General features: G+C 39.3%; 1 protein-coding gene across 3 annotated transcripts in view; it reads left to right on the forward strand.

The window, feature by feature from the left end:
- Positions 1-27,478, forward strand: part of RGL1 (ral guanine nucleotide dissociation stimulator like 1) — a 298,327-nt gene that overhangs the window by 196,089 nt on the left and 74,760 nt on the right. For all 3 annotated transcript variants that reach the window (XM_059937720.1, XM_059937734.1, XM_059937728.1), the window contains one exon: positions 6,633-6,841. In XM_059937720.1, coding sequence (XP_059793703.1) covers positions 6,633-6,841 — 209 coding nt within the window. The remainder of the gene's footprint in view (positions 1-6,632; positions 6,842-27,478) is intronic.

Below are 27,478 nucleotides of genomic sequence, written 5' to 3' on the forward strand. Positions count from 1 at the left end.
GACTCTCTGGGAATGATCTAGGAAACTCTGCTGAGACAGGATGGTGGAAGGGACTGGGATTTCTGTCTGATAAAACACTGGCCCTTGTTTGTTATTACAGCTCTCTTAGCATTTTCCTGAGGATGAAGCGTACTCATCGTAGAAATCTGACCACATTCTAACGTGTGTGGCTTCAAGCAAAGTCAGCTCTTGGGGATCTTGTAATTTTTTTAAGAGCACGTTAATTTGTCAGGCACAAGCTCCTCTACCTCTTCTCCTTTCACATATCTACTTTTTTCTTCGTTCAGAGGCATAGTTTTCTATCTTCTGTGAGGTCAAAGGTCATGGTGACAACACACATGCCTTAACTGGAGTGGACACAGAAAGAGAAAAATGTTCTACCAGTATGAATTCTCTCCTGAATTTGCCATTGGCATAATCTGAGAGGGACTTCTAGGCAGTGGTGTGCTGATAAATCAACTCTCCAGACCCAAAGCCCCGATTTGTAGCCAGTTTGCCAATTTCCATGGTGTAGATGTTTCCACCATGGCCAGATTCACAATACCAACATGATGTCATGGAACATAGGATTGAGGAATGTCTACAGTCAGCTCTTGTAAGCGGGACGGGCTGGCTCCAGCATGCTGCTGGCTAGACCTCGATATGTTTGTGTAATTAGCTGGAAGGTGCATATGCTGGCATCTGTATGAATCTGGCAGTGAAGATTACTCCCGGATTCTCTGTCCAGAAGTGCTACCACAGATCAGGTGAGTGTAAATTTGCCATATGTGCAGGTGCTTCTTCCGGTGCTTGACATCTTTGCTCTTGGAACCCCCTTAATTTGGGTATTCTTCCAGATGCCATCCTCTGCCCTCTAGTCTTTTTTTCTGTACACTCTGCCCGGAGGGTGAAGCTGTTTTAATTGACGTGACTCCTACATATTTCCATCTTAGACCTATCCCCCAGCTTTTGGATTCTGACTGCCTGTTGGACTGTACCATTGGAAAATCCCAAAGATACTTCACATTTTACATTTCTTTTTTTCCCCCCTTTTTTTGGCCGTGCTGTGCGACATGTGGGATCTTAGTTCCCCGAGCTGGGTTCGAACCAGTGCCCCCTGCAGTGGAAGTGCAGAGTCCTAACCACTGGACCGCCAGGGAATTCCCAAGTTTTACATTACTAAAGTGGAACTCAGTGCCTCTGCCTCACAAGAATCTGGCTTCTCTTTCTCAGTTTTCTTTCATGTGGGTGGTTACTTACTTATCTTTCCGGTCACTTTCAGATGCTACCTCTATGTAGAGTCGCTCCTGGTTCTTCCATAGTATCTGCCTATGTGTCCACCATTTTACTCCTATTGCATTATAATGGTTTCTTTGTGTCTGTTTCCTCCTTCAGACTGAACATCCTGGGCGTCTGAGCTGCATGCTATTTACCTTTGTATCTCTACTGTCTCGCACAGTGCCTGGCACATAGTACCGTTTGGTTAACGTGTGCCTGAGTAAGTAGATGAATAAATGAGAGATCCATTCCGTACCCTTTGTATGCACTTAGCAGCGAGTTGGCAGACTTAGGAGATAAAAATACAGGATGCCAGGTTAATTTGGAAATTCAGATGAACAACAAATCATTTTTCAGTATGCATAGGTCCTAAATACTGCATGAGACATACCTATGCTCCCAAATTACTCAATTATTTATTATTTTTCTGAAATTAAAATTTAGCTGGGCATCCTGGCAACCCTAACCTAGCAAAAGAAGTTAGCTGACACCCAGAGTGGAAGTTCACACGATGCAGAAGTTCACACTGAGCTTGACGTCACATGCCTTAGGTTTCATATAGACTATGCCTTACATCTCTGAATGTCCCACGTGTAAATAGATCTCTATACTCAGATGCACTGGCCTCCCCATAACGTTCCGCTTTGTGCCATTACATACACATATTTTTTTTCTTTGCATGGCAAGGACATTTAATCTATACGTATTTGGGCAATATGGACAAATGATCAGAGTTTGTGAGTCATCTCACAGCATTTCCTATACTGGGGTGGTTTCTTATTGTTTCTGGGTGGTGGTTACAGAGCATTTGAATAGATGTTACAAAATGGACCCTTGGTGTTCTGGGATGAGCGTACAGAGAGTAACGTGCTATTCTTAAAGTTCTGTAAAACCTTGACTCTGGGTTTTAGATTTTCTTAGGGAGTTACGTATGACTGGAAGAGTGCTCACTATTTACGTTTCTGCTCAAGCCAGGCTGCCTGAGAATGATGTACTGAAGATTAAGCATGGCTTGGAGAAGGACTTCATACCGTCTCCAGTCTAATGAGGTTGTTTACTTAACACGTTCCCTGTTAAAGTATCAGATGACTAAAGGATTATATTGATTGAAGACAATTTTTAAAAAATTAGAAACACCCAAGTTGTGAACAGTTTACGTTTTAGAAGGCGAGAGAGTACATTTCTCAATGACTGGAAACACGATTGAAACATGGCACATTTCATCTCTCACATTCTCTTTCTCCTGTTCCCCTTATGTCAAAATTGGTAATTATGGAAATTCCGTGGCTAGGACAGTTGGGCAGGGTTTTAGATATTTACCCCATAGGAGTCAGACATGTTCTCTTAGGAAAAGCTGAATTCTAATGGCAGAAGGATTGGCCAAAAAAACAATCATGAAACATTCTTGTGGCCTCAGTATCATGATCTTGTCAGTAAAGCGATGGTCTCTGATTAAATCCAGATTGAGCTGTTTCCTGTTAGCGTGCTAACCCAGAGGGCAGGCTCAGCCCTCCATGTCTTGCTCTCTAAGTCTGGGTTTTTAAACACTTGTCTGCCAAGGCTCTCCCCGCCGCCTCTCCCAACTATTCTTTTAAACTAGAATTTAAACGTATTGAGATATTACAAACAAAAACAGACCCTAAAGTCTCTTAAGGGTCATGTAGCTATTGAATATTTTGCTGCAAAAATGAAACTACAATTTTAGCTTCTCCATTCTAACCATAGGCGTAGTGTATTTTTGTGTGTTTCACTTTTGTATAATTTTATTTCAGTTCCAGTAACAAGCAGATAATTACAAAATTTTTATTTGATAAAAATGTACTTTATTTGAAGGTTGGTAAATTAAAACTCATCTTCGAAAATCTGGCCTTCCCCCTGCTCTAGCAAAGAGATATTAGGGTACTTAGCAAATGTGCAGAAAATGAGAGTAAGCAAGTGCTCTGACATCTTAAATTGCATTTTTTTTTGAAGTAAGTCCAGTATATATATATATATATATATATATTTTAAAATTTTATTTATTTATTTATGGCTGTGTTGGGTCTTCATTTCTGTGCGAGGGCTTTCTCTAGTTGCGGCAAGTGGGGGCCACTCTTCATCGCGGTGCGTGGGCCTCTCACTATCGCGGCCTCTCTTGTTGCGGAGCACAGGCTCCAGACGCGCAGGCTCAGTAATTGTGGCTCACGGACTATAGTAGTTCCGCGGCATGTGGGATCTTCCCAGACCAGGGCTCGAACCCGTGTGCCCCGCATTGGCAGGCAGATTCTCAACCACTGCGCCACCAGGGAAGCCCTTAAATTGCATTGTTAATTTTTGTGAGAATGACTTTAGGCATCAGAGCAATTCCTGTACTTCATTTTATGATATTGCCATTGATGCTCACCTGTTGCAATGAGAGAATGATTTTTAAAATCTAAATATTCAGAATATTCTGTTAGCCATTCTGTTAGCTCAATCATGGTTCTTCCTAATGTACAGATAAAAACACTGAGGAACAGAAACCATTGAAGGGACTTATGGGGATCAAGCATGCGTACTGAGATTTTTTTCAGAGTGAAAGGAGGAGTGAAGGGAGGCGACTGGGTTAATGAGTAACATGATTCCATTCCCCAGGGAGAACCTTGGCTTGCTGCCAAATCTGCTTTCTGGCAGGAAAAGGGACTCACTTCATCAGGGTCTTTGACAAGCATTTTTCTCTGTGTTTGGATTTTTGGCGACATCACTGCTTAGGGAAAAATCAGTTCTTTTAAATAGTTATTACTTCTAATAAGAAAAGATTTAAAGTGGAATTTGCATTGTGAGTAAAATAAGAATCATCAAATTCTAAAATTGTTTGGTGAGGGAACCCTGACATTGTCACAAGGTAAGAAAACTTGATTTAGGATTAGAGCTTGAATATCTGTAGAAACTGAGAAGCCATTCCTTTTGTTGTTGTTAACATTTGAAATTGAGGTATATTTTTTTAACTACTACTTTTTAATATTATCAGCCTGATCATTATTTTGGCCAGGTCTTTTGAGGTGACAAAGTAAAAAACACAGAGTATCCCTAAATTTTGGTATTAAGAAAGAGATCAAAGGAACATAGATTTTTTTTTTACATTAATTTTTATTGGAGTATAGTTGCTTTACAAGGTTGTGTTAGTTTCTTGCTGTACAGCAAAGCGAATCAGTCATACGTATACATATATACACTCGTTTTTAGATTTCCTTCCCATTTAGGTCACCACAGAGCACTGAGTAGAGTTCCCTGTGCTATATAGTAGGTTCTCATTAGTTATCTATTTTGTACATGGTAGTGTATGTATGTCAGTCCCAATCTCCCGGTCATCCCATCCCCCTCTTTCCCCCTTGGTAACCGTAAGTTTGGAACATAGACGTTTGAAGATAAAAATTAACATTTTATTTTATAATGTCTTGATTTTTCTTTTTTTAAGTAAAAACTGGCAAATGTGAATTAAGTTCGAAATGCATCACAGTGACTTACTAAGCTAACATTTTCCAAAGTATGTTCATTCTGACGTTCTGCAAGATGCTCTGAGACTAAAGGGAAATCCATTAGAAAATGTCATATACCATATCCTTCTTTTGGAGTTCCATACATGTTAACATATTAAAAACATAAAGAAATTCTGCAACAAAGAAGTATATTGGACTTTGTTTAACTCTATAGTTTCCCAACTTGACTGCAGGACCTTTTGTTTTGGAACTAGCGTTTTACAGCACACACTTAGGACAACACTGTACCAAGTAATTAAAAACATAATTAGACTTTGAAACCATATATATTCTTCATTTATTGTTTCTAGTTAAAGTTCACTGAAGCTCCTGGAAGACAGATGGATACTATTAGGCCTATTCTAAAACTACATACAGTGTGATAAAGAATGATTGTAAGGCCATGATCTGAGTCAACAGGCCTAAGAGGCCTAAAGAAACATTTCGGTATTTTGACTGAACCAGACCCCTTTCCTTGGTAAAGTAAAAGTATCTTTCAAAAATTAAATAAAGAAATCAAGTCATCCACCGCATATGCTGGAGTCTTAATATTAATTCCTGCTAGCAGTTAGCTGTGATGGCATTAAGCTATTCTAAGCCCCTTCTAAAAGTGATGGCCTTTGCTTTGGTCTTACAGAAGGCAATCTTGCCTGCTAATTTCCTTCCAGTGGTTTAACTTTTGACAGGCCAGGCGAAGAAATAGCAAACACGTGACTTAACAAGCACAATATCATCATCAAGAGATTCGGTTCTCTCTTTTTTTGCCCCTCTTCTTTAATTTTCACATGTCTGATTATTTCAATTTAGGAAAATCTGATTTAAAACAATTCACACTTAAAATTCAGAGACATCGCCTGGTGATTGTTTGCATCACTTAGAATGATTATTTGCTTAGAAAAAGTGCCTCTCTGTAGGGCATCTTCCCCTATGCCTGTGAAGGACAGGTTAAACTTTGAAAATCACGTCACTGTGTAATTTGTTAGGCACAGGTTTATTGTAGAATGTAAGGCACACCTGTATTTTTCTTCAGTTTATTTCACTTCCCTCATGCTCAGTTTTGAAGCTTTACAGATATTATCACTAATCAGTTCTTTAGTATTATGGTTTATGCCTCCAAGGTGCAGTTATACCTACCAGTACTATTCACAGTTTCATTCTCATGTGATAGCTACTTTTCACGAGGAAACGTCTTCTCTTGTACATTGCAAGTCTCCAGAAGGCAGGGGTCATGCACCCACCTACACTTTCCATTACTCGTCAGAGATTAGCCGAGGTCTGCTCCGTACAACCGCTTCTCAGCCAACTCTGTTGATTACCAGTGATACTGAATCAGAAAGTGTATTGCCTCCCATGAGCTAAAGAACATCAGATCAGGTCAGATCTCCCTGGATGTCTGTGGAGAACGTACTCCCACACAAATCTAAAAATTTAACAATCAGCTCTCCAAAGCCAGCACGATCGGTTCCGGCACACCATTGTAGGAGCTGTCTTCGAGAATGAGTTTGAAAACTTACCGTGGAACAGTACAAAGGGAGTGATTGATAAAGATTTGCTAAACTTGATCCTGGGGTCATAGAAAGCATTCTCGACAGAATATGCCAGCAACCTAGTTCTTGATAGGGAAGTAAGTAGAAGCACATTTAACCTCTATGAAGTAATACCTCTACTTCTAGAGAGGAAGGGAACACACATACCACCACTACACGCCCCCCGCCCGCCCATCCCGCTCTACTACACTCCCAGGTGAGAGGATTGCCTTACCTGACTTCCTGTAGGGAAATGAAGAGTAAGGGAAAACATGCTTCAACTACTTCAATGTTTTCAGTTTTACCTTAGGGAGTCATTCCTCCTGATCAAAATCATGAATTTATTGTACAGGTTGAAGGCGACCAGCTGCCTCCGGGGCATACAGTCAGTCAGTATGAGACCTGTAAGATCAGGACCATAAAAGCTGGCACGTTGGAGAAGCTCGTGGAGAACCTGCTGACGGCTTTTGGGGACAATGACTTTACCTACATCAGCATCTTCCTGTCAACGTACAGAGGCTTTGCCTCCACTAAAGAAGTGCTGGAGCTGCTGCTGGACAGGTAAGAACCTGAAGGGGTGTGAGAGGCGACAGAAAGGTCAGGCTGTTTGCAGAGTGAAGGCATGAGGTTCTGAATCGCCTGCACTTGGTATGCTGAGAGAGAGACGCGTGAGGAAGGGTTACCTGGAAGGAAGGACCTTTGGCACAAAGGGCATGGAGATGATTCAGGAGCTTCTTCACGGTCCATTTCTGGTAAAAATATCTCACAAAAACATCTATGAAAGAGTTAGGAGTACCTATCATAAAGGTAGATTCAATTGTTTATAGATTTCAGTTATCATTTGCCACTCTAAAAATTTCTCCATATTTTCATAATTTTCTAAATTAGTCAGTTAACCAGGAATCTTATTGGGTTGTTGTGAGAATTAAAAGTGCTAAATGTACTATTAACAGTCACCATGTATTGGCTGCTTTACGGGTATGCACAGACATATCGTCCTTGATCTATGTTGTTAAGTCATATGTTACGTAGAATAAATAGAGCAGTGTACATTATAATTCACACATTGATAATTGATAGCTGTATTTCCCCCCATGATTTTTGTTTTATTTATATAATTAAGCTTGATCTTTTAAAAATTATTATTAAATTGACTTGGTATTGGGAAGAAGAAAACTGTCAGCTAAATGGTTGCTTTAGAATCATGAGCACCCTCATCCACATCCTTGTATTCTGGGGTTTCCTGCATAAGGAAGGAAGGAAGGAAGGAAGGAAGGAAGGAAGGAAGGAAGGAAGGAAGGAAGGAAGATAGGGTGTTCTGTTTGACTTAGTGAATATTGATTTTTAACTAGATTTTTTAAATTTTGAAAGTAATAGATGCTCGTGTTAAAAATTCTTATACCATAGAAGGGTATAAAAAGAAACATTAATGTTTTCTCATATTACTACTTTTTCCTAAATAACGTTTATTAGGTTTTTTAAAATACGTGGAAGTAGGAAGAAAAAAAAATAAACAGACACAGACTGTAACCTAATTAGGCAGATAAGACATATTAACATTTTAAAAATAGAAGTAATCCATGTATATAAAGTTCAAACAATTCAGAAAATTATGAAAAAAAAGTAAGAAATTAAAAGAAAAAATTTCTATTTCCCCAAGTCCCATTTCCAGTCCCATTCTTCCTGAATAATAACTGTAAATTATTCCTTCTGTATTATTCCCAAGTTTTTCTGGGTGTATATAAATGTGTGCTTATATATTTTAATTTATGTATGATATTTATCATATATATTTACGATATAAATAGAATCATAGTACACAGTGTGTTCTGCACCTTGCTTTCTCCGCTTATCTTTATCTTGGAGATTTTTTTACTCAGTAAGTTCTTCAACATATATAAAGGGCTTAGAACAGCGGCTGGCATAGTGAAAGCTCAAGAAATGTAAGTTATTGTTATTTTAAAGTCAGCACATGTAGATAGATTTACTATATTCTTTTCAGTGGCTTTACAGTACTTATTGAATGGAATATTCTATGGATGGACAGTTAAGCTCTCTCTAGTTTAATTTGTTTTTAAACTTTTAAACAATGCTGCAAAGACTGTCTTTGAGTATATATTTTCTAAGTATTTGTTTGAGGACTCTATAGGATAATTTCACAGAAGAGCAACTGATGGGTCAAAACATATAAGCATTTTAAAATGTGAAAGATGTTGCTAGACTGCCCTCCAGAAAGTTGTACCAACCACTCTCCTGTGCATAGGAAATGAGAGTGTCCCTTTCCTTTCCCTACACTCTTGCCAGCTGTATTTTCATGTATACAATGGAAACCATCTCTGCTATCATCTGTCCATTGAAAAGTAGCTCATTGTTTTTATATTTATGTTTCTTACATTTATGAGGGAGGTATAGCATGTTTTAAAATACTTATTGGTCATTTGTGTTTTTTGTGAACTCTCTGTTCATACCCTTATTTTTAGTTTGGACTATTGTTATCTAATTGTTGATCATCTAATTGTAACTCTTTGTATATTATCAAAATTAGGTTTTTTTGCCTATCATATGTTGGAAATTTTTTTTTCTAATTTGTCCCTTAGTTTTAAAAGTTGTTTACAAATATTCTTTTTTATGAAGACAATAAAAATCCTTTTTATGCAGTCATGTTTATCGGTCTTAAGAAAGGCCTTTAATAATCTAATTCTCTTACGATGTGAATAAGGTTATTGATAACAGTGAGTTTTTCTCAAGATATTTTCCTCATAGATGCATATAGAGTGAAATCGTTTGGACCAATGGTTATTGATATGTTCATATTCAGGAACATTCACAAAATGTCTATACTTTATTATGCAGTGATCCAGTTAAGATAACTCTGGCCTTCGACATAGGTGGGAAGTTCCGTAGTTTTTTTTTTCACATAGCAGTACTTAAAATATTAAGCCTGGAGTATAAACCTGTGGGATTAGTGAGTCATTTCTTTCATAGTTTGTTTGCTTGTATAGTACCTCACACCTATAAATAGAACCTGAAGAGTTATATGAATTTTCTTTCCACTGTTTCATATTTATAAAAAGGATGCAGTTTGCTAACTGTTGGCAGGCGGTATGAGGAAATAGGTCAACACATCAAAAACTCCTACAAGTTTTCTTTGGAATTGGTAACCTCTTCTGCTTATGGGGTAACTCCATTGATAATAGGCCACAGATGTCCATAGTCAGTAAAAGAGTACATGTGAATTCCAGCTGCTCATCATAAATAGTGGGCATACACACAGGAACTAGAGTGTTTAGTCTGTGGCTCGTGTACATCCAGCTTTTATTTGATGATTTTAAAAAATCGGTTTGTTCTCCTATCACGGTGGGTAGACATTTTTGGATTGTTAAAATATTACTAGATGACAATTGTTAAATAACAGAATCAACATGAATTCAAATTACATTTAATTCAAACAATCATTTAAGGTATAACTGAATGAAGAGTTAAGATATATCTTGAACTGTTTAGGTAGGCCAAGGCTTGACCTTGAATTTAATCTCATAGTCAGATCCTTTGATTCTGACATGAGTGGAATCAACACGTACTGAATGTCTATAAAATACCCAGTGCTCTGCAAGACACCATATGGACGAAGCAGAAATTTGAGACTTGGTAAGTTCTCACCCTTGTGATGAATTTACTGTGAAGCTGCTGGTATTTAACCTCCAGGGGCCCTCACTTGCAGTACACTCTACGTAATTTATATTCATAATTTTATATTATTTTTCTTAGAGAGGACCCCTCAGATTATATATGCTGGCCCCGGAAAACATGGATCCACCCTGACAACTTAATATTTTACTGCAAAAGATAATTACATGCAGAAAACAAGTAGACAACTACTTAAAATGGTGTAATAGTGAAACTCTGACATGTTCTACAGAAGTTCAGAGAAATAAATCCCACTTATTTTGCTTCCTCTGCAGAAATTTGGATTTGTCCATATATGTACAAACTTCATTATAAATATTTCTTCCTCATTCCATTTCCTACTCACTCTTATATCCTATGGCCAAATGTTAATCTTTGATTCTAACCAAAATGCAGATTCTGTGAAACACTGGGTTCTTAAATTAGTTGTTGGGGGTTTTTAATGTCTGTAATTGGGAGGTAAGCAGTAAAGCTGCATGAACTTGCCTTTTCTGAAAATAAGCTAGATACTCTATTTTATTTTTAGTAAATTGTGATAGACTTGTTTTTGGGTCTCTGGTGTTCTGATGTGATCTTTAAAATGATTTCTCTTGGATTCTTAATAGTAGATTACTTATCCTTTGTGAAATTAACACCAAGAAGTTATTACGGGATGTGCTAATCCTAACCAGTCATGAATGAATTGAAGGCAGATGCTGTGGCATTTATTTCCCTCCAGAGAAAAGTATATTTGAAATCAAGCTTTGATTTTTCTTAAGTCTTCCAATCGTGTGGCTTTTCTCATATGGAGCTGTTTGCTTTCTGTGATTTAAAAATATTTTTAATAGTTCTTTTCATTTTACTAATATGAGCCTTTGTGATGACCAGTGGACAGTGGTTTGAAGTCATATATGGCTAATTCCTTGTGTTTGCTTTATCCCTTACTTGGGGGTGATCAGCAGTGAACAAGAAATCCTGTTTTCTGTGCTTCTCACTGTGGCTCAGAGTTAATTCTAGGGCTCATTGGCTTCCTTTTAACCTAAGAGAAAGTTTGAGTTGTGGTTTAGCTGTGTTGGGGCTTTGAGATTTTATTTTTTCTAACTTTAAACATACATTTCACTTAAAAATATATTCTTCCCACCATACCATTAAAAAAAAAAAAAAAAAGTGAGGAAATTGGATACCACTGAAAATACCCAACCTCAAATGTAGGGAGAAACCTACTTCAGCTAGTGAACCTCACTGAGAACCATGAAGTGTCTATACAAATATCTAGATTTTTCTTCAGATAGCTGTCGCGTAAGCTACTTTTGGGCTCTTTCTTGGTCATTCTCTCTTTCTCTGGTATCAGGAATGAGCAGAACTGCCAAGGACAAACGTAATGGGGTGAACTAAATCTCTAGAAACTTTTGCTAAGCCGCTAATGGCACTCAGGTCACAGTTTGGAAAGGACTGAGTAAGAATCTGAATTGCCCCCCTTCATTTTGAGTGAATTCTCCCAGTGGAGGACTTTTAGAGAATAAAGGTTGAAGCCATCCCATAAACACTATGCTTTTAAGACCAATCTGACTTGAATTTGCTTGCTTTAGGTCGTAAGGAGGAGACTGATTCAGTGGGTCTTTGAACTTATTTCTTATTCCCATGTTTGATTGCCATGCATTTTCACAGACTTTTATCTTATTTAGTTCATTTATCATTACCTGCATGTTTACAGATAAGAAAATTGAGGCTCAGAAACACTCAGTCAGTAAGAGGCAGAGTTGGAATTAAAACCTATCTCTTTCCGACTTGGAAGCTCTTTTCAAGCACACCAAATCACCTCCCATGTCATTTAAAGTGTCATTTAAGGGACTTCCATGGTGGTCCAATGGCTAAGACTCCACGCTCCCAATGCAGGGGGCCCGGGTTCGATCCCTGGTCAGGGAACTAGATTCCAGATGCAGCTAAGAGTTCGTATGCGGCAACTAAACATCCCGCATTCCACAATGAAGATCCCACGTGCTGCAGCTGAGACCCGGTGCAGCCAAATAAATAAATATTCTTTAAAAAGTCATTTAAAAATGTTACGTTTTTTAAAAAGTTAATTAATTAAAGAGAGCATGGGCTCTAGGCACGCGGGCTTCGGTAGTTGTGGCACACGGGCTCAGTAGTTGTGGCTCGCGGTCTCTAGAGCGCAGGCTCAGTAGTTGTGGCGCACGGGCTTAGTTGCTCTGCGGCATGTGGGATCTTCCTGGACCAGGGCTTGAACCCGTGTCCCCTGCATTGGCAGGTGGATTCTTAACCACTACGCCACCAGAGAAGTCCCCATGTTAGTGTTATTTTTAAAGAAAGCAATGATTTGGGTATCCCACTCAGCTATCCTTTTCTCTATTACCTCAATTGATTTTCCTTGGAAACTGGATTTCCTGAGGAATACTCCCTTCACACAGTAGTGAGCAAGTCATTTGAACATCAGTGCTCCTATTCATCCATCCATTGAAATGATATTTACCAGGTGTTTAATATCTACCATGTATTGTGCAAGGTGCTGTGCATATAATGGTAAACAGACAGGTCATGACTCCTGCCCTCTTCATGCTTAATGGCTGAGAGTAACATTAAATAAGTATACAAACAAATGTGTGTAACTAAAATCGATACAATCCTTGGGAGGTAAGAGCTAGGTTCTATGACAGAGACAATAAGAGAGGATTGTGTGGAGGAGGAGGATATTATCAAAACAAAACTGGATGTTGGCCAGTGATATTAGATGGTTAGATAGGTCATGGACCATCAAGGTCCCTGCTGGGTCCATGTGTCTGGAGTGTTTCTGTTTGTTTGATGTACTCAGACCAAATCCCCTGGCCTGAGTGTACTACTTCCCAAAGAGAACTCTTCTTGGAGGGTAGGGAGATAGCAAGTGAAGAAGCCTGGGAGGATTTATGCAGATATATTACCACTATGGGGATAGTAATCTTAAATCCATATTTTATGACACCTGGAGTAGTAACAGCTTCATGTGCAAAAGCTGATGCACCACCAATAACCAGCAAGAATGGAGCTGCCCTTGCCAGTGAAGCCAGTTCCTCCACAGCATAGAGAAAGCAATCAAATATAAAACTTGAAAACATTTTATTTATTTCCATAGATTTTGTCATAAGTGCCGAATATGCTTCCCCTTCCTTTCAGAGTCTGAAGATATTTTATGGGAAAAGCAGTTTTCCTGTCTTTCTTTTAGTCATGAGATTTATGCCTCAGGTATAGTGATGGTTTAGAGCATGGGCTTGGGCGTCAGAAGATGAATTTGATTCCGGTTTTGCACTTCTTACTTGCTCTGCGGCATTGGGCAGGTTGCTTTATCTTACTAGCTTCATTTCCTTATCTATAAAATGAGTGAAAAATAACCCTAAGTTATAGGGCTATTATGAGGGTTAAGCTTGATAATATAAAATTCTTAGTATAGTGGCTGGCAAATATTAAGTGCTTAAGAGATTATCATTACCTTGTTTTCCTTTCTTCGTGGCACTTATCACTATTTGAAAGTACCTTTCTTATTTTTTTTAATAGAAAATTTTTAAAAATATATTTTTATTTATTTATTTATTGGCTGTGTCGGGTCTTAGTTGCGGCACAAGGGATCTTCATAGCAGCATGTGGGCTTCTCTCTAGTTGCAGTGCACTGGCTTCTCTCTAGTTGTGGCACGTGGGCTTAGTTGCCCCACAGCATGTGGGATCTTAGCTCCCTGATCAGGGCTCGAACCAACGTCCTCTGTATTGCAAGACGGATTCTTAACCACTGGACCACTAGGAAAATCCCTGAAAGTACCTTTCTTGTTTATCTTATTTCCTGATAGCTGCCCCTATGCAAAGACCATGTCTGTTTATTTCACTGCCGTACCCTTAGAGAGGAACGGTATCTGGCAGTAGATGCTTAGGAACTATTTGTCTAACAAATAAATAATCACTGTTATTCATGCCTATTATGAGCAGATGCCTTGGAAGATACAACAGTGAACATTACCCAGCCTCTGCCTACATTTAGTGGGAGAGACAAATAAATCTATAGACTCATACCGCTACTGTTAAGGTAGTGAGGACTCAATGTGTGTTTTAAAAAAAATAGACTGTTTTCAGAATTACCATATGATCAGGCAATCCCACTCCTGGGCATATACCCTGACAAAACTATAATTCAAAAAGATACATGCACCCCTATGTTCATAGCAGCACTATTCACAATAGCTAAAACATGAAAACAACCTAAATGTCCAACAGATGAATGGATAAAAAAAAAAATTGTGGTACATATATACAATGGAATACTACTCAGCCATAAAAAAGAATGAAATAATGCCATTTGCAGCAACACGGATGCTAGAGATTATCATACTAAGTGAAGTAAGTCAGAAAGAGAAAGACAAATGCCGTATGATATCACTTATATGTGGAATCTAAAATATGGCACAAATGAACCTGTCTACAAAACAGAAACAGACTCACAGACATAGAGATCAGACTTGTGGTTTCTGGGGGCGGGGAGGGAGAGGGATGGACTGGGAATTTGGAGTTGGTAGATGCAAACTATTACATTTAGAATGGATAAATGACAAGGTCCTACTGTATAGCACAGGGAAATATATCCAATCTCCTGGGATAAACCATAATGGAAAAGAATATTAAAAAAAGAATGTATGTATGTGTAAAACTGAATCACTTTGCTATACAGCAGAGATTGGCATAACATTGTAAATCAACTATACTTCAATAAAAAAATAGACTATTTTTTAGAGAAGTTTTAGGTTCACAACAAAATTAAGTGGAAAGTACAGAGACTTCCCATATAACTCCTGCACCCAATCATGCCCCCACTATCAACATTCCCCCACCAGAATAGTACACTTATTATAATCATTGACACATTATTATCACCCAAAGTCCATAGTTTACATTAGGATTCACTCTTGGTGTTGTACATTCTATGGGTTTGGACAAATGTATAATGACATGTGTCCATCATCATAGTATCATACAGAATAGTTTTGCTTCACTAAAAATCCTCTGTGCTCTGCCTCTGCATCCCTCCCTACCCTACCCCAGTCCCTGTCAATCACTGATACTTTTACTGTCTCTATAGTTTTGCCTTTTCCAGAATGTTTTATTGTTGGAATCATACAGTATGTAGCTTTTTCAGAATGGCTTCTTTCACTTAGTAACATGCAATTAAGGGTCCTTCATGTTTTTTCAAAGCTTGATAGCTCATTTCTTTTTAGTGCTGAATAACATTCCATTGTCTGAATGGACCATAGTTTATTGACCCACTCACCTACTGAAGAACATCTTGGTTATGTCCAAGTTTTGGCAGTTATGAATAAAGGTGCTGCAAACATCCATGTGCAGGTTTTTGTGTAGACATAAATTTTCAGCTCTTTTGGGTAAATACCAAGGAGCAAGAATTTTGGATCATACGGGAAAAGTATGTTTAGTTTTGTAAGAAATTGTTAAACTTTCTTCCAAAGTGGCTGTACCATTTTGTTTTCCCACTAGCAGTGAACGAGAGTTCCTGTTGCTCCACATGCTTGTGAGCATTCGGTATTGTCAGTGTTTTGGATTTTTGGCTATTCTGGTTCTTTTGCCTCTCCGTATATACTTTAGAATCAGTTTGTCAAAATCCACAGAATAACTTGCTGGGATTTTGATTGTGATTGCATTGAATCTATAGATCGAGTTGGGAAGAACTGACTTGACAGTACTGAGTCTTCCTGTCCGTGAACATGGAGTCTCTCTCCCTTTATTTAGTTCTTCTTTGATATCTTTCATCAGAGTTTTGTAGTTTTCCTTATATAGATCTTGTGTATATATATACATATATATATATATATTCTAGATTTATACCTAAGTATTTTAATTTGAGGAGGAGGGTGCTGATGTAAAGGGTAATATTTTTTTAAAAAAATTTTTATTGGGGTATAGTTGATTTACAGTATTGTGTTAGTTTCAGGTGTACAGCAAAGTGAGTCAGTTATACATATACATATATCCACTCTTTTTTAGATTCTTTTCCCATATAGGCCATTACAGAGTATTGAGTAGATTTCCCTATGCTATACAGTAGGTCCTAATTAGTTATCTATTTTATGTATATAGTAGTGTGTATGTGTCAATCCCAGTCTTCCAATTTATCCCTCCCCCACCCCCCCATAACCATAAGTTTCTTTTCTTTTTTTCAACATGTGGGGTTTTTTTGTGTTTTTTGTTTTTTTTTCTTTTTAATTTTATTTATTTATTTATTTATTTATGGCTGTGTTGGATCTTCGTTTCTGTGCGAGGGCTTTCTCTAGTTGCGGCAAGTGGGGGCCACTCTTCATCGCGGTGCGTGGGCCTCTCACTATCGCGGCCTCTCTTGTTGCGGAGCACAGGCTCCAGACGCGCAGGCTCAGTAATTGTGGCTCACGGGCCCAGTTGCTCCGCGGCATGTGGGATCCTCCCAGACCAGGACTCGAACCCGTGTCCCCTGCACTGACAGGCAGATTCTCAACCACTGCGCCACCAGGGAAGCCCCCATAAGTTTATTTTCTACATCTGTAACTCTATTTCTGTTTTGTAAATAAGTTCATTTGTAGCCTTTTTTTTTTTTTTTTAGATTCCACATACAAGTGATATCATATGATATTTGTCTTTCTCTGTCTGACTTACTTCACTCAGTATGATAATCTCTAGGTCGATCCGTGTTGCTGCAAATGAAGGGTAATATGTTTTTAATTTCAAATTCCACTTGTTTATTGCTGGTATACAGGAAAGTGATGGACTTTTGCATGTTAACCTTGTATTCTGCAATCTTGCATACTAGTTCCAAAAGCTTTTGGTTGATTCTTTTGGATTTTCTATATAGACAATCATGTCATCTGTTATCTCTTCCTTCCCAATCTATTGATATATACCTTTTATTTCCTTTTCTTTTCTCTTTGCATCAGCACAGACTTCCTGTGCAATGTTTAAAAGCAGTGTGAGAGGGGACATCCTTGCTTAGTGGGAAAGCTTTGCATTTCTCAGTGTTAAGTATGATGTTAGCTATATTTATGTAGATGCCATTTATCAAGTCGAGGAAATTTCTTACTATTCCTAGTCTGCTGAGAGTTTTATCATGAATGGATGTTGGATTTGGTCATATGCTGTTTCTCATCTACTGATATGATCATGTAATTTGTCTTCTTTAGCCTGTTGATGTGGTGGATTACATTAACTGATTTTCAAATGTTGAACCAGCTTTGCATACTCGGAATAAATCCCTCTTGGTTGTGCCTCGTTTGATTCAGTTTGCTAATATTTTAAGGATTGTTGCGTCTGTGTTCATGAGAGATCTTGGTCCATAGTTTTCTTTTCTTATAATGTCTTTGCCTGGTTTTGGTATTAGGGTAAAGCTGGCCTCATAGAATGAGTTATGTAGCAGTCCCTCTGATCCTGTCTTCTGAAAGAGATTGTAGAGAATTGGTAAAGTTTCTTTATTAAATGTTTGGAAGAATTCATCAGCGAACCCCATCTGGATATGGTGCTTTCTGTTTTGGAAGGTTATTGATTATTGGTTAAATTTCTGTAATAATACAGGTCTATTCTGATTGTCTATTTCTTCTTGTGTGAGTTTTATGTAGATATGAATTTCTGACCTATATCACTTTCCTACTCCTTGAAGAATTTCTTTTAACATTTCTTGCAAGGCAGACGTACTGGCAACAAATTCCCTCAGTTTTTGGTTGAGAAAGTCTTTCTTTCTCTTTCACTTTTAAAGAGTAATTTTGCAGAGTAAAGAATTCTAGGCTGGTATTTTTTTTCCTCTCAACACTTTAAATATTTCTTTTCTTGCTTTCTGAGGAGATGACATATATAATTCTTATCTTTGCTCCTTTTTAGTTAAAGTTAAGGTTTGTTTTTTGCTCTGGCTTCTTTCAAGATTTTTTATTTATCTTTGATTTTCTGAAGTTTGAATATGTAGTGTTTTTGTCATTTATCCTGCTTGGTGTTCTTTGAGCTTCCTGGATCTGTGTTTTGTGTCTGATGTTAATTTGGGGGAAGTTCTCAGTCATTATTCCTTCAAATATTGCTTCTATTCCATTCTCTTTCTTCTCCTTCTAGTATTCCCATTACACATATGTTATGCCTTTTGTAGTTGTCCCATGGTACTTGGTATTCTGTTCTGGTTTTTTCTTTTCTTTTTTTTTTTTGGTTTATTTGTTTGTTTGCTTGCTTTTCAGTTTTAGAACTCTTTTCTTATCCTCAAGCTCAGAGATTCTTTCTTCAGCCATGCCCAACCTATTAATGAGCCCCTAAAAGGCATTCTTCATTTCTGTTACAGTGTTTTTGATCTCTAACATTTCTTTTTGATTCTTCCTTAGAATGTTCATCTCTTTGCTTATATTATCCATCTGTTCTTATATGTTGTCTACTTTTCCGATTAAATTTCTTAGCGTGTTAATCATGGTTTTTATAAATTTCTGGTCTGTTAATTCTACCATTCCTGCTATATCTGACTCTTGTTCTGATGTTTGTTCGGTCTCTTCAAAATGTGCCTTTTTTCCTTTTAGCATGCCTTGTAATTTTTGAATAAAAGGTGGATATGATGTACCAGGTGGAAGGAAATGGCATTCAGCAATGTAGCTGTAATGTACGGGGGTGGGGGACAGGAAGGCATCCTGTAGTCCTGTGATTAGCTTTTAGTCTTCTGGTGAGCCTGTGCCCCTGGACTGGGAACTTCACCAGTGCTTCTCTGTTGTTTTTATTTCCTCCCTTAGGGAAAGGGTGACTAGAAGGGCCTGGAGACGGGTATTTCCTTTCCCCCGTGTGGAAGGCTAGAGAAGACTAGAGTTAGGTATTTTCCTTACCCACGGTAGGTGAAGCTCTGACAAAGCCCCAGCAGGTTAGACTCTGGTAAAATTTTTTGTCCTGAGGGCAGGTGTTGTTAAGAAGAACAGAGTTCTCTAGTGTATTTCAGAATGGTTCCTTTTCCCCTTCCCTTGCTGGAAGCATGAGGAGGTTTTTCCCCCATATTAACTATGATAACCTGGTCAAGTTCCTGGAGGTAAAACTCATAGAAGTGTGGTGCTGTGTCTACGACTGGGTCCCCCTGGAGTTTTTATCCCTCAGACTTGTCCACACTAAGTCTGCAGCAATTCATCAATTATAGTTCAGAATTTGTTTCCCATGGAGATTTCTGCTCTGCTATGTTGTGGTTTTCTGTATCTGTCTGACTGTCTCTTCACTTTTAGTGGGCACGGGTTTGCCTTGTGACCTCACTTCTCTGATGGATCTAAGAAGAGTTGTTGATTTTTCAGTTTGTTCAGCTTTTTACGTGTTGTTAGGATGAAGTGGTGACTTCTAAGCTCCTTACGTGCTAGACTGGAAACTGGAAGTCCTCTTTTGCCCATTTTTTAATCAAGTTGTTCATTTTCTTATTGTTGAGTTTTAAGAGTTTTTGTACATTCTGGATAACAGTTCTTTATCAGTTATGCCTTTTACAAATATTTTCTCCCTGTCTGTGGCTTATCTTATCAGTTTCTCGATTGAATGTGTATTTTAAAGAAACCACCCCCCCCCCCCGCCCCGCCCCGGGAACTGTGAGATGGTTGTAGTGAACCTCCTTTTAAAAGCTCGTAACACAAATCCATTCAGCTCTTAAATGCTTCCTTGGCATAAGAAGCTGGGTAAACATTTTTGAATTGCACACAAAAATGTTCCAAATTACTTTTTGTGAAACCTCACTTAAAAATAATTAAGCTTTAAAAAAAAATTAGTTCTGTAATTAGACTAGGCACTTGCCAAATATTCCTAGATTCATGCTGGCATGCAGTGCTCATTGGATTCACTAACTCCCTTCTCTTTTGGTAGGAGCAGCGTTTCTACTATCTTCCCTTTGTTCTTCCAGGTCCTAAGAGAGGGGGTTATGAGCAGAGAGCACTTTAGGGAGCAGATATTGGAGTCTAACCTACTTAGAGGGCCTCACAGCATCTTATACTAGTGACGACCGTAAGTCACCTCCAGGTGCTTGTCTCTTATAACAGTAACACTTATATTAAATGCTACTATTAAACTCATATTACAATTTTTCTACACTTTTGTGTCTTCTTAGCACTCTAAGTTATGTCTAACTTCTATCACTTACGTAGGAAAGTTTTTCAATACCATGCCATTCTCTTCATTTATTTTAGTAACTTCCCTCCATAACTCTCAACAAAATCAAGTGGAAACAAACAGAGTGGTTGGTTCATCCATTGAATCTTTTGTCCCACCGTGCATGAAAAAGTTGAGATTTATTGGTCAGTTGATCCCAGGATGCTCATCCCATTCATAGAGTGGGAAAGCTTTCAGGAAATCCTAACATTGCTTTGTTTCCTTTTTTAGCTTTAAATACAGACATACTGGATATCCTGACGAGGGTGAGAATTTATTAAAAACATGAAGGCCATTTCTTAAGGTTGTGTTATAGCAGATGAGTTTGAATAGATTTTGTCCAGGTTTGAGTGTTGATGACCACATAGGCAAGAAAACCCTCAGTTTGTATATATGTTATAGGTTTAAAAAAAAAGACAGATTGCTTAAAGGTAAATTGAGCTCAGATCTTATTTCCTGTGGCTATTAGGAAGATGAAAGTATTGCTGATAGAAAAGAGGATTATAACAAGGGCTATGAGAAGCTTTGGGTATCGAAATGCTTCTAACATCGAAAAGAACGTTGAAAACTTTTGTAGGGCACATTCTTTGTGAAGGGTCCCATGCTCTTGCTGGCTCATGCTTTATCAGGGGGAGAAAGAGGGTTTATTTCATTAAACTATAGAAGATACAACATTTATAATAATTTACACTCCCAACTGTGGCAGGCAGAATAATGTCCCCCACCCCAAAGATGTCCAGTCTTAATCCCTGGAACCTATGAATATATTGGGTTACATGGCCAAGCAGAATTAAGGTTGCTAATCAGCTGACCTTTTAAATAAGGAAGTTAACTTGGATTATTCAGTTAGGACCAGTGTAATCACAAGGGTCCTTAAAAGAGAAAGGTGGAGGCAAAAGAGAGAGTCAGAGAAAAAGATGTGAGGATGGAAACATGATCAGAGAAATACTATGTTGCTGGCTTTGAAGATAGAGGAAGGGGACCCTGAGCCAAGGAATGCAGGCAGCCTCTAGAAGCTAGAAAAGGCAATTAAATGGTTTATCTCCTATAGCAGCGGTCCCTAACCTTTTTGGCACCAGGGACCAGTTTCGTGGAAGACAATTTTTCCACGGACCGGGGTGGGGGCGGGGCAGGGGATGGTTTCAGGATGATTCAAACACATTACATTTCTTGTACACTTTATTTCTATTACAATTACATTGTAATATATAATGAAATAATTATACAACTCACCATAATGCAGCATCAATGGGAGCCCTGAGCTTGTTTTCCTGCAACTAGATGGTCCCATCTGGAGGTGATGGGAGACAGTGACACCCGAAGGTCCACCTCAGATCATCAGGCATTAGATTCTCATAAGGAACGTGCAACCTAGATCCCTTGTGTGCACAGTTCACAGTAGGGTTCACGCTCCTATGAGAGTCTAATGCCGCCACTGATCTTACAAGAGGCGGAGCTCAGGCAGTAATGCAAGCGATGGGGAGCGGCTGATTTAGCCCAATGAGACTTGTGTTGGACTTCTGACCTACACAACTATAAAATAGTAATTTTGTGTAATTTGTTTGTGGTAATTTGATGCAGCAGCGATAGAAAACGAATATAACATCAACAAAACTTTTGGTCTTGTTAGGGAACAAGGGAAGTTGTTCATAATTTGATAGGAAACAAGGAATTCTTGTCAGAGAGATTGACTCTAAAAATCTAGTGCTTGTGGGCTTAGAGAAGTTGAAGGTCAAGTGTTCACTCACCTTCACCTTGTTCTGTTCAGGCCCTCATGCCCTGTTCAGCGTGGCCCACACACTCAGCTCTGGAAGCATGGCCTGAAACAAAGGACAGGGCTTAGCCACTACCTACAAGCATTGTTCCTCTTTCTTCCCTGTACCTGTGGCTTTGCTTTGGGTTAGCCAGAAAAGTTTAATTTGGTACTGTTATAGAATTACATCCAACTGTAATCACACGAGGGAAAATGGAAGTCAGTTCTCTTCCCTGCTGGGTTGCTTGTCTTTGGTAAATCTTTATTTTTGTCAGAAGGACCCGACTCTCACCCAGCATCGCAGTGGGGATTCTCCATGGGGAACATGTGGCTGGACAGCAGAATCTGGATGGTAGTGATGGTTCTGTTAGAATAAACACTAAAAGGTTTTAATAATAATAAAGGACTGAGCCTCAGAGCTTCACCAGGCCAGCTTTCTTTTCTGGAAATGAGAGAAAAATGTTTCTCTCAAGTAGCTCTTTTTTGAAAAAAAAATTTCACTTGGCAAAGGGAGGCAGCGCATGCAGTTATCTTTCTTTTTTAGAAAAGAATACCAAATTGCCCAGCAGGTTTTTAAAAAATGTGCTTATGTTTGGAAACTACAAAGCAAAACTGACAAAAAACCTGAAAGGCAAGGTACATACATTCTGAGTGATTATCGGAAAGTTTTCAATTCACCTTTGATAACCTAAAGCTGTGGTTTTGACCATTTTCTAGCAGTTGGTGTGAGGGGTTGATCACAAACCCCTTTAAGAATCTGCTAAAAACTATGGACCCTCTCTAGCAAAAAAAAAAAACACATCACCAAATGTGGCTTACGGTTTAGGGATTCCCAAACTTCCCTAAGTTCATCCAGGGACCCTAGGTTGTGACTCTCCAGGCAAAGGTTCCCTAGCATGAGTGACAGGACCTTGTAGGTGGCCATTAGGAGTCAGAGGAGGGCACTGCTCCTAGTATATTATGAGTATGGTTCTGAAAAGTAAATTCATTAATTTCATTAAAGTAAATGCAATGGTTTTTTAAAAAAAGAGGTATATCTCTGAAACTTTAAAAGGAAAAGGGGACTGTCTGTTTTTGAGTTAATTTTATTTATTTATTTATTTTTTTAATCACTTTTCTCTTATTTGACGTTTCTTTTTTTTAACCTTTTTTGGAGTGAACTTAGCCCTGGAGAATGACTTCAGGCTCCTAGTCCTGGGAAACATAATTCTTTTGCCTTTGGTCTCTACTGAAGTTGCCAGCAAGTACCAATTTAGATAAATGGATATTATATTGAGTTTTGTGAGCACAGGAGAGAAAAGTAGTCTCCAAACTGATGGGATACCATGATACTAAATTCATTGTCATTGTATTTGATTTTACCTAGCATTTTTCATAAGATTCTTTTTTTTTTTTTTAATTTTTTGGCTGCGTTGGGTCTTTGTTGCTGCACGCAGGCTTTCTCTAATTGCGTTGAGTGGGGGCTATGCTTTGTTGTGGTGCGCGGGCGTAACGCGGTAGCTCCTGTTGTGGAGCACGGGCTCTAGGTGCGTGGGCTTCAGTAGTTGTGGCACGTGGGCTCAGCAGTTGTGGCTCGTGGGCTCTAGAGTGCAGGCTCAGTAGTTGTGGTGCACAGGCTTAGTTGCTCCGCGGCATGTGGGATCTTCCTGGACCAGGGATCGAACCCGTGTCCCCTGCGTTAGCAGGTGGATTCTTAACCACTGCACCACCAGTGAAGTCCAAGAAGATTCTTGAAGAGCTCTGCAAGAGCACCTTTTTGTGGTTGGGGAAAACTGAGCCACAGGCTCGCACTGACTTGTTAATAATGTATTAATTCATCTTAAACCTAAGGAAAATCCCAACTTGTAGACAGATTCTGTGGTTGTCAGGGTGCTGCCTGCTCCCTGCCCCCAGTTGTAACCTGTTTCTTCCGTCGACCTTCCGACCTTTGTTGTATCTGCAGCGGCTGTAGCATGCTAACAAGACAGATTCGCAGCTGATGGTTTAGAATTGTTACCAATTACGGGTGGAAGAAGGAGACATCAATGAGCCACCAAGCTCTTGGGGGCAGTAAACGGCCAGAGAAGAGAGATGGGTGACAAGGACCTGGAGTGGAAAATAAAAGAAACCTGACAGCAAGGGCATGAAGGCCATCAAACTTGAGAAAAAACTTTAAATGTGAATGAGAAACAAGTTATAGCAAGAGGCACCTTTTCATTTTCTTTCCCTGGCTGAATAGTGACTGTAAAGCCTTTGTCCTTTTCTTGGTCTCCCTTTCAGACAGTTGTAGGTTGGGGCTGGAGGTGAAGATAGTATTGTCAAGGGAAATTTTATAATGTTTTGAAACCGTCAAGTGGAACAGAAATACTAGGTACTTTGGCTGTTAATGTTCCCTTAACTATCAGGGAGATAGTTAAGGGAACATTAATATTCCTGCTACCATCGTCAATAATATGGAGATAATGTGACGAATTGAAGGGCAAGGAAGGTGGAGGGCCCTTCACAGCAAAGGCCTGGAGGGCAGGACTGAGGCTCCTTCTGGGTTTTCTGGCTTTTTTCTAATCATGGGAGAACTTTGCCTAGAGAACCAGACCTCGTGAGTGAAAGCACACCGCCTGGTTCTCTGTTCGGCATCGTTGACCCCTTCCTTTCTTGCAAGAGAACAAGGAGTTTTTGCCTGTTGTCTCTGACCTTTGTCTTCTCCTTGAATAACTGGCTCCATGATGGTAGCAAGACCTTTCCAAGGTAGGCTTGGTGGCTGTGACCCAGTTGTCAGGTCACACTTGGGTGGAGAGGTGCCTGCCGTGGAGGATATTATTCGGAGTGATTAAAAACAAGCCCCTGGCTGCTCTGTGGTGTACGGTCTGCAGTCTTAATCAAGGCCTCACTTGGTGTTCCCGACATCTGCAGGCTATTTCACTGTGTCATTCTTCTGAGTCAAGGTCAGCTTCTGAACGTTTTCCTCATACCTGACCTGTGTTCTTGTGGGTCAGTTAAAGAAAAAATGCTTCAGATGTTCACAGGCTGGGGTTGATTAGAAAAGCAAAGGCTCCCAGAGGTCCTTGAGTCAGCAGCTTCATGTGAGGTCTCTCTTGCCTTGACTTCCTCCTCTCTGTTCTTTCATCATCCCCAATAAGTAGCTTCTTCCCTTCCCTCCCCTCCCCATCCTCAATTATTCGTGATAGTAGAAGGCATTAATGAATTCATTTGGCAAAGGTTTAGTGAGTGTCCGCTAAGCGCAGGCTCTACTCCAGGCTCAGGGCATATAGCAGTAAGCGAGGTAAAAGGGTGAAAGCAAAGCCCTGACCATGGGCGGCCAGGCCCTCGTGATCTGCCCCCACCACCTCCATGCTCACCTCCTTCTCTGTCTCCGCTTCATCTGTTCTGCTCCTTCCTCACCAGTCTTCTTGACATTTCTCAAGCACGCCGTCCTGCCACTGCCCCAAGGCCTTTGCCCCGGCTCTCCCCTCCGCTTGGAAGGCTCTCCTCCTAGAGATCTGTGTGGTCCATTCCCTCGCCTTCTGGAGGATTTTAGTTCATTGTCACATTCACGTCAGGCCTTTCCTGGACACTCATGTGAAGCAGCTACCTCAGGCCCTCCAATCACGTCTGAGTGCCCTCGGCTACTTTATTTTTCTCCATTGCACTTTTCACCATCTGACTAGTATATATTAACTAATTACTAGTTTATTGCTTCTCTCCCCCCACTACATGGTGCTCCATGAAAACAGGGGCTTTGGTTAGTTCACTGCTGTATCCTCAGTGCCCAGAATAGCACCTGAAAATAGGCTTTAATAAATACTCATTGAATGAGGACTAAAGGAGTGAAAGAATGAATGACCGAGTAAGTGAAAAGCCCAAGGTTTCTAACCTCAAAGAACTTATCATTTGGTGGAAGGAGACATAAAATAAATAAACAAAATAACTATGGTTTGTGTGATCGGGTGTTGACTCAGACTGGGCTCTAGAGTCTGACTGTCAAGGTTCAAATCCCTCCTTTACTTACTAGCTGTGTCTTTGAGGGCAAATTACTTAAGCTGTCTGGGCCTCATTTTCTCTTGCATTAAATAGGAAGAATAATAATACCATCGTATAGGATTATTGTGAGAATTAAATGAAACAATCCATATAAAGTGCTTAGCACAGTGTCTGGTATATAGTGAGCTCTCAATAATTATTAACTGCTGTTATCATGGGATCACTTGCCATAATCAAGTGGACCCTGAAAGGTTCTTCAGGATTATCCCCATCCTGGTCTGATGTTGCTGAGACTTTTCTGTTAGAGAGTAAAGGTTAGAAAGGCACCCCCCCACCCCCCCGCCCACCACCAGAAGTACTGTCCCTGGGGATAACTTTATCTTAAGATTTCTTTGAACCACAAGTATCCCTGGTCCTCCCTTCAAACACATATTAAACGTTTTATCTGCCCGGATAGGCTCCAAACAATACATCCATCCCCCCTGGAAATAACTGTTTCCTGTTTAAATATTAGCAACCAGTTAAACATTATATTGAGGTTTTTTTTTTTTCTTTTTCTAGTAAATTTTAGGCTGCAGTAAAAATTGCGCAAGGCTGTACTTTAGGAGACATTTGTGAATCTTTCTTTTGCCTTGTGATACAGAGAAAACCATGTCAGAAGTCATTCTGACAATTTGTATTTTAAGTTTTGTGAATTGCCATTTAAAGACGGGCAGTTTGGTAAGCCTTCTTAAGAGGTTCGAGCTTTGATCTTAAATCCTAGGGAGGTTTTGCAGAAATTGGAGGTGACGTTGTTGACAGGTTTGTCTGTAGCTACTCATTAATTAAACACACACACACACATACACACCCTTTATTTACTCCCCTGGAGTAAATGAATTGAACTTGACTTTGGTTTTTGATGGGAAGCTATGAGAAGGTCCAGGAAACATCAAAGAAACACTCTTAATCTCATAAAACTAACTCTTAACTCTCAAACGACCTAGCTTGAACGTTAGAGTTCTTGATTCCAGTGCTGGTCTAGTTTCTTTTCTGTAAGGCTTTAATTCTCCTTAATGATAAGAAAAGTGCAGGGGCAAATAATCGTCCCCTCCCCAGTCCATTAAATTCCAGAGGGTTATAGGCTTTTTAATTTTATCTTGCTTCTAAAGGTCTCCTTTGTAAAACTGTATATACATTTTTTTTTTTTTGTATTTTTATACTGCTTACACCTTCAAGGTCTCAGCTTTAAGATCTTAAAAATTCCTTTCGCATTTTCATTTTAGATTTTTGTAACGATCACAGCTATACTAAAGCTTTTTTTATGCTCCTAGACCATTAGAAATGAAGGCACAGACAGGTTAAGACACTTGTATAAGCAAAAAGCCAGATAATGCCTTTATAGAGACAAATAGGAATCTAGTCGTTGGGAAGTTCATTTCCATGTCTGCTTAGGGAACCCCACTAGACCACTCATTTGCTCCCAACAAATAGCCATCAACATGCCTGTTGGGTGCCAGGCCTTGCTTTAAGCTCTAAAGAGTAATGAGCAAAAGAGACAGAAGTCCTGCTCTCATGGGGTTTATGTTCCAATGGACAATAGCTGTATGAATTGCACAGTACACTAGAATGTGTTAAAGGCTGTAGAGGAGAATAAAGCATTGGTGTTAGTGTTGGTTTCCATAGGATGGTCAGGGAAGGCCTCA

Source organism: Balaenoptera ricei, chromosome 1, assembly GCF_028023285.1.
Source record: "Balaenoptera ricei isolate mBalRic1 chromosome 1, mBalRic1.hap2, whole genome shotgun sequence".
Taxonomy (NCBI): domain Eukaryota; kingdom Metazoa; phylum Chordata; class Mammalia; order Artiodactyla; family Balaenopteridae; genus Balaenoptera; species Balaenoptera ricei.